The sequence below is a fragment of the Sapajus apella genome, unplaced genomic scaffold (genome assembly GCF_009761245.1).
Source record: "Sapajus apella isolate SASKATOON/1434 unplaced genomic scaffold, GSC_monkey_1.0 scaffold171, whole genome shotgun sequence".
NCBI lineage: Eukaryota > Metazoa > Chordata > Mammalia > Primates > Cebidae > Sapajus > Sapajus apella.
The window spans coordinates 1,250,803-1,259,322 of NW_022437111.1; the positions used below are offsets into that span (position 1 = coordinate 1,250,803).

The 8,520-nt window shown below is 39.0% G+C and overlaps 1 protein-coding gene across 1 annotated transcript; it reads left to right on the top strand.

Annotated features, from left to right (window-relative positions):
- Positions 1–3,110: 3,110 nt before the first annotated feature.
- On the top strand, positions 3,111–5,735 carry WDR5B (WD repeat domain 5B). Its single transcript, XM_032267688.1, has one exon. It carries the CDS (start codon positions 4,228–4,230, stop codon positions 5,218–5,220), a length of 993 nt encoding a protein of 330 aa, XP_032123579.1. The 5' UTR covers positions 3,111–4,227; the 3' UTR covers positions 5,221–5,735.
- Positions 5,736–8,520: the final 2,785 nt, after the last annotated feature.

An 8,520-nucleotide genomic window follows, 5' to 3' on the forward strand; every position in this document is an offset into this window, starting at 1 on the left:
GTAATTAAAAATATATTACTGAAGGTCAGATGTGACTACTATAGTAATAAGTTGGCTATCATAAAAATTCCATAAAATATTTTACTGTCAGGACAGGTTATAACAAGATACCAGGGCATCATAATATGTGATAAAGCAACTATTGATATGCTAATTTAAAGTATCAAATTACTACTGGACATAAAATACGTCTAGAAGCTTGGGGTAAGAAGGAAGAAAAGTAGATGAAGTTCCATTCTGTTTCAACTAAGGGTAAACGAAGTCCCAGCGTGTTTTCCCATAGGTCAAATTAAGGTAACTTGTTTTTATTTGATCGTCTGTTGTACACCAGTTACCTGACTAAGGGCTTTCCTTTTTTCTTATGTAATCTTCCAAATACTCTTTGATCATTATCACTATATTATAGATGACAAAGTGAAGACTTAAGATAAATTACTTTGCCCCAAGGTTACAACCCCTAGATGGCTGTCCAAGGGAGAGGAAGAGCCCTGTAAATTCAGTGTCTTGAAGAAAACAGTGGCCACACAGTAGATCCGTGCCCAGGAACTCCCAGAACTAGAATTGGCAGCCACAACTGGGCCAGCCTTTTTTGTTGGACCATTCTTCCTGACTCTTCCTTACCATCAGCACCCTTGAAATGATGAAATTAGGCTTAAGTTGCTTTTAGGTTAAACAGACTGAAGTGTAGACCCTCTCAGGCCAAACATCTTTCCCCTTCTGTGGTGCCCCTTCTGTGGTGCTAACATTATGTATGACCAGAGAAGTGTGGTAACAGGTTTTTTAAAAATGTGCAAATGATGGTTTTGTGTTTAATAACATAATGACTAAACACATGGATCCATTCAAATGCACAAATGTTGAAGGTATTGACAATGAAGGAAAGGCTTTGAAGAATGACTGCCTTAGAAAGCAGTGCCATGGATGTGAATTCAACACAGTCTACTTCTTCCTAAAGACTGTCATCCCAAGGAAGGTCAAAAGTTAAAATCACCTTTTAATGTACTGGTTGTTGAGTATTTCTGCTTTACCTCAAGTCATTCTGACCACTCCACATCCTGCTTCAAAGTGTTCTGACACTTTGATTTGGAATGGCTTTAATGATTCTTTGTACTTGAATGTGTTCTGTCAGGCCATGGGTGAGTGCCTTGTACATAGTAGACATTCAATAAATATTAAATCAAGGAATATACATGCATCTTTGTGATGCTAGAAAAAGGCGCTTGATTAAGAAAATTCAGAGGAATTCCTTTAGGCCGTTAACTTGAAACCAGGATTAAGGAGCAAGTGTCTCAACATGTGTTTTATATGCAGTTACTTTTCAGAAGACATGATTTGACCTGAAGTTTACAAAATCAAACACTGTCATAGCATAGGTCTTGTGTTTAAAAACAAACAAACAAAAAAAACTGTGTCTTAGATAAGCAGATAGGTATATTTCACAGTAAAGATAAAAATTTATTATATCCAACCAATGTGGAAGCTGGTGGTTGCCTTAGGTTATTAAACAGGGATTTTTCCTTTTTACATATTGTATGTGTCACATACGTTTTTTTAGCCATTTCTCTAGATGAATAGAAACAGAAAGATGGTTTATTTCTTCACTCCATGACTGCTTCTCTTCTATTTTGTTGGAAAGATTCCACTGACCCCAAGTATTTTTTCTGAAAACAAAAAACATTTGAGGCAAAATATAGCCTTCGTTCCTGCAGACTACATTGTTTTATGTATTGTACAAAATTACTGGGTTTATGGCCAGACGTGGTGGCTCGTGCCTGTAATCTCAGCACTTTGGGATGCCAAGACAGGTGGACCACTTGAGGTCAGGAGTTCAAGACCAGTCTGGCCAACATGGCGACACCCTGTCTCTACTAAAAATAAAAATTAGCAGGCCATTATCTATGCTTGTAATCCCAGCCACTCAAGAGGCTGAGGCAGGAGAATAGCTTGAATCTGGGAGGTGGAGGTTGCAGTGAGTTGAGGTTGTGCCACTGCACTCCAGCCTGGGTGACAGAGCAAGACTCCGTCTCAAAAAAAAAAAAAAAAAAAAAAATTACTGGGTTTACAAATTTATTAAAGATAGCTTGAATGATTGATGCTCCATTTCATTTGAATTTTGAAGAAGTCATTGTTTTCTCTAATTTTAATATACAGTCCTTTCTGTGATTGTTTTTTGCAGAAAGTAAAATTACTCATTTAATTCTTTATTCATATTCACTTAACCAGAGGAGGACCAATGGAGTCCACTGGGTGTCCGCAATAAAGATCATTGCTTTACTCCGACTTGGGCTTGGCATTATTAGGACAGTGATGGGTAAGGAGAAAACAGAAACCCAAAAGACCATAGTGGGTGGTGAGAGAACAGGACCAAGTTTGAGAGAGACCTGAGCAGGCAGAGGTTAAACTATATCATAGAGTGTGGAATGTTCCAAGACTAAGTTATGATTATAAGGAGTGTCCTCTTTGGAAGTCAAAAGTACTAGTTTGCTGGGGACAGTCCCACTTTACATTTGGAGGTCAACTAACACCTGTGAATTATTTCACTGCCCTCTTTCACTTTTAAAAATGCCCCAGTTCGGATAATGTTACGTGGCCACTCCATATTTAGCCCAACTAGATTTTCATACATTGGCTAGTGGTCCTAAGCAACTAGGTATATATATATATAGTTGTATTAATGCTTGATATTGAGGACTGGATTTAGTAGTCAATAATTGCTATCAAGGAAGTTAAGACATTCTTTAATGTGGGTATCACTCCCAGGCTACGGTTTGATCTCACGCACCTACAAAAAAATTGTTTTTAAATAAAAAATTGCCCCATTTGTGGCAACACATCTGTTTAGGTAGTTAAAATACTGAGGGGTAAGGGAAACACCTTTAAACTATAGATAAGAGACTTTGATTTCTAAGATGTTTATGAGAAATTCAAAGAAACCTAGTTGATTTCTATACAAAGGAAACTTCCAAAGCACCTATTTGGTACAAAGTTAAGGGCAGCAGAAATAGAAACTGTTAATGAGAACATGTAAGAAATTTTGTTTGGCTAACCTGGGCAACATAGTGAAACTGGGAATAGGGCAGCCTCCCGTGGGAGGCTGAGGAGGGAGGATCACCTGAGCCCTGGTAAGAGGCTGCAGTGAGCCGATTTGGCGCCATTGCACTCCAGCCTGGGCGATGAGCAAAACTGTCTCAAAGATGAAGAACCCAAAATGCAAATCTTTATTCTGCCACTTTGGATTTACCTGTATCAGTATTCCATGCTCCTGCACTGCAGTGTCACTAAAGATCCTGCGCCTCCCAAGCAAGCAAACTGAAATTCTTAGTCCTAATTTCCTAAGGACTACAATGTTAGGAATACATGTTAATATCAGAACATGAATGAACAATAGAACATAACTAGTTATATTCATAGCCTTGAACGGTCTTTGAAATAACGATCCACGGCTTCCCACACTAGCTTGTAAGGTCTGGAACAAACCCTGCCCAGCTAACGCGTTCAACCAAGAATGCAGTCGCTTTTAATTTTGAAGGGCGGGGCGAAAAGGACCGGAAATAGCGATGACTCCTTTTGCGTAGGGACAGACGGCTTTCTTCCATTGGTCACCTCAGCTCGGTAGCTGTAGGAGGGACTTCCTTTGTACATACGCCCGCTTGCTTTTCCGGCTTTGTTGGAGGCCGACGCGGCAGCGCTCACCTGCTGGTATGTGCAAAAGCCGCCGGCAGGCTAGGGTTTCCAGTTTCGGTGGCTTCGTAGGTTTTCTTTTAGCTTCTGAAATCCGCTAAAAGCGGCAGTTCATTCATCTTCAAGTACCTAGTCTGACTGGTAGGGTTGCTCAGCATTCTGAAACATTTCGGAGCGGGGGAGGGGGGCGGCGGTGAAAGAATGCTTTCTGTAAATGGTCTCCCTCACGCCGCCCGTGCTTTGAAGGCTTTATGCATTAACAGAATGCCGAACGTTTGTGTCCTACTCGCTCACAGCGCACACGATCCTTCTAACAGTATTTCTCAAGTACTTAACAAAAAGATGAAAAACTGAAGTCCAAGCCGTGCTGCTGATTCCGTATATCACACAGTTTAAAGACTGTCCATAAATTTTAAGCTTTCAGAATCGTACATTTTAAAATCAAATGTGTTTATCTTCATTTTGCTGGGCAGAAAGCCAAAGTACTGGACAGCCTGGTACAGGGCTGGACGCCTAGTACACCTGCGAACTTGGAGCTCCAGAGACATGGCAACGAAGGAGTCAGGAGATGCCCAAGCACCGTTGGCCCCATCCTCATCGGCCACTCAGAGCAAGGAAGTGCCTGAAAACCCAAACTATGCTCTCAAATGTACTCTCGTGGGACACACAGAAGCAGTATCATCAGTTAAGTTTAGTCCTAATGGAGAATGGCTAGCAAGTTCTTCTGCTGATAGGCTAATCATAATTTGGGGAGCATATGATGGAAAATACGAGAAAACGCTCTATGGTCATAATCTGGAAATATCGGATGTTGCCTGGTCATCAGATTCCAGTCGTCTTGTTTCTGCCTCAGATGATAAAACTCTAAAATTATGGGATGCGAGATCTGGAAAATGTTTGAAAACACTGGAGGGGCACAGTAATTATGTCTTTTGTTGTAACTTCAATCCACCATCCAACCTTATCATCTCAGGATCTTTTGATGAGACTGTAAAAATATGGGAGGTAAAAACAGGAAAGTGCCTCAAGACTTTGTCTGCTCATTCTGACCCAGTTTCTGCTGTTCATTTTAATTGTAGTGGGTCCTTGATAGTGTCAGGTAGCTATGATGGCCTCTGTAGAATCTGGGATGCTGCATCAGGCCAGTGTTTAAAAACGCTAGTTGATGATGATAACCCTCCTGTCTCGTTTGTAAAATTTTCTCCAAATGGTAAATATATTCTCACTGCAACTTTGGACAATACTCTTAAACTATGGGATTATACCAGAGGCAGATGCCTGAAAACATACACTGGTCATAAGAATGAGAAATATTGCATATTTGCCAATTTTTCAGTTACTGGTGGAAAGTGGATTGTGTCTGGTTCTGAGGATAACCTGGTTTACATTTGGAACCTTCAGACCAAAGAGATTGTACAGAAATTACAAGGCCATACGGATGTCGTGATCTCAGCAGCTTGTCATCCTACAGAAAACCTCATTGCATCAGCAGCATTAGAAAATGACAAAACAATTAAACTGTGGATGAGTAACCACTAATCCCTTTGGAAATCAAGTAATATAGCCAAGTTGGCCAAGAAACGTAGATATTTAAAAAGGTTTCTTTTATTTTGGCAGTTTTTGTATTTTTTAAATTGTCAATTATTAAATTTTGAGATTCATACCTACATTTAGAAAATGAGATAGTGGAAAAAGCACATCTGGAACTCAGAGCTTCTGACTTTCAGTCTTTCTTTAGAAACCTTTTTTGTAATTTTTATAGATTTATATCCATTTAACTTTAATTACAGGGCTATATTGCATAGTGGTGAAATCTGGGCTTAGTATACCCTCACCCAAATAGTATATATTGTACGCAGTAAATTCTTCCCCATGTCTCACCCCCTCCCACCTTTGTAGTCTCCAGTGTCTGTGATTCTGCTGTCCAAGTCCATGTGTACACAGTATTTATCTCCCACTTATGAGATCGTGTGGTTTTTTAAATTTTTTGTATTATTTCACTTAATGGCCTCCAGGTCCATCCATGTTGTTGCAAATGACATGATTTCATTCTTTTTTTTTTATGGCTGAGTAGTATTCTGTGGTGTGTATGTATGTATATGTGTATATGTATATATAAGTATATACACCACATTTTCTTTATCCAGTGATCTGTTGATGGGCACTTAGTTTGGTTCCATAACTTTGCTATTATGAATAGTACTGAGATAAACAGGTGATTTTAAAATATAATTTCCTTTGGGTAGATACCTACTAGTGGGATTGCTGGATTGTAGTTTTATTTTTAGTTGAGAAATCTTCATACTGTTTTCCATAAAGGTGGTACGAATTTACATTCCTCCCAACAGTGTATAAGCTGTGCCCTTACTCTGCATCCTTGCCATCACTCTTTCAGACAGGAGTCTCTGTTGCCCAGGCTGGAATGCAGTGGTGCAAACTCGGCTCACTGCAACCTCTGCCTCCTGGGTTCAAGCAATTCTCATATCTCAACCTCCTGAGTAGCTAGGGTTACAGATATGTCACCATGCCCGGCTAATGTTTGTATTTTTAGTAGAGACGGGGTTTCACCATGTTTCCCAGGCTGGTCTCAATCTCCTGGCCTCAAGTGATCCACCTGCCTCAGCATTTCAGTGCTGGGAGTACTGGCATGAGCTACTGCACCCAGCCATTTTTTGACTTTTTAATAATAGCCATTCTGACTGGTTTAAGATAGCATCTCATTGTGGTTATAATTTGCATTCTTCTGATGATTAGTGATGTCGAACATTTTTTTGTGTTTGTTGGCCACTTGTATGTCTTCTTTGAAAACTGACTTATAATCTTGAGGCCTATTATTTATCTGTCACTGGGCAATTTCCCATTCCTCTCAGTGACTATCCTAGAAAATCAGTGTATTTGAGAAATATTTAGAAGTAAAGTTGACAGATCAGGATAACTGATTAAAAGAGGGGAGCAAGGGAATTTGGAATAATTCCAGGGTTTCTGGTTTGGGAGATCAGATGAACAAATATGCATAAGCCAGAGATGGTGGTAGAGGATTGGAGATATGTGCCAGATGCCACCTGCACACTTTTGGTAATATCCTATGTGATGGGCCATGAAATGGTCCACAGAATGAAAACTGGAAAAATAAGTCAAGGTTAGGTTCATTCTAAGAGTCTAAAAATTTTAAGTTTTTATCAAGAAAAAAACTAAAACCAAAACATAAATGGTGTTTCTCAAGAAACTTTCACTAACTTGTTAGATGTGCTTGCTTGTGATTTTCAGGCAAGCTAAATGTCTAACGAAGACTGCTCCTTTGTTATGCGTCTGACCTACTTATTCCTGCCCATGCTTCAAACTTAGTTCAGAAATCACCACTGATGGAACCATCCACTGCCTGCCTGCCTGCCTCTAACAACAACTGACAGCTGAGTTAGGTTTTCCTGTTCCTATTATTTACCAGTTTGTATTGAAATGCTTTCATGGGCTGTGTTTCTAGATTATAAGCTCTGTGGAATCAGGAAGTATATCTATATTCTTGTATTATTTGGTTTTTGTATAGTAAAGGGACTCAAGTATTATGTTTGATGAATGACAGTGAAGGATACAGCTTCATTGGTTGCTTGCTTTAAATTTTAGTAATAAATTCCCAAAATTATCATTATGTTGATTAAAAATAAGTATCTAACCATAATGTCCTATATTAACTTTATTCAAACAGCACTTACAGGAAATACAAAGTAGAGATTTCTGCCCACTTTACCTATGGAAACATGATAAACATGCCAAAAAAAATCTAGAAATTAAGCAAAAAATAGTAGCATAACTGAAAGCAACAAGGGCAAAAACTGTCTTCTTTTGTAGTTTATGGTACCTTATAGTAGTGCTCATTAAGTTTTGTTTGCTTGATACATTCTGAGGCATATGAGATATCAGAGTTACTAGTAGGGTAAGAGTGCTATAAGGCTGGTATGTGAGGGTACTGGGAGAAGCAGGATTACTTAGGGGCAGGTCTGGAATTCTGGCAAAGAAAATGATATTTAACCCACAATGAGATAGTCACTATATGTTACTGAATAGAAGAATGACACAAATGAGAAATGACTGTATAAATTCCTGATGCATAGTAACATTTATCAGCTTTAATGAAACATTTGTAATAAAATGTAATAAATGGAATAAAATGTAAAATAAAAATGTTTCAGTAAACTTGGCCTGGCACCATGGCTGATGCCTGTAATCCCAGCACTTTGGGAGGCCGAGGGAGGTGGATCACCTGAGGTCAGGAGTTCGACCAGCCTGGCCAACAGGGTGAAACCCCCATCTCTACGAAAAATACAAAAATTAGCTGGGTGTGGTGATGTACACCTGTAATGCCAGTTACTGAGGAGGCTGAGGCACAAGAATTGCTTCAATGCAGGAGATAGAGGTTGCAGTGAGCCAAGATCGTGCCACTGTACTCTAGCCTGTGTGAGAGAGCAAGACTCTGTCCCCTCCAAAAAAAAAAAAAAAAGTTTCATTAAACTAAAGCTCATAAATGTTACTATGTTTATAATGTAAATCTCCAAGATACAACATATTTTTGTTGTATTGCTCTATAAAGAGGATTACTTATTTTTAAAAGAAGTTCTACATTAAAATTTATCCATATTTAAAACATTGGTGTAGGTGTCCCAAAATAATCAAGAAAAACTAATCTAAAATGTACAAGAGACTATGCTTTTTGACATTGTTTGCAAGTGTCAAAGAACTTGATACCTATGAAGAAGCTAAAGCCATTTACTCTGAAATATATGGACAGACACCATGAACACCCTCAGATAGATTATCAAGCCATAGGTGGTATGTTACATTTTA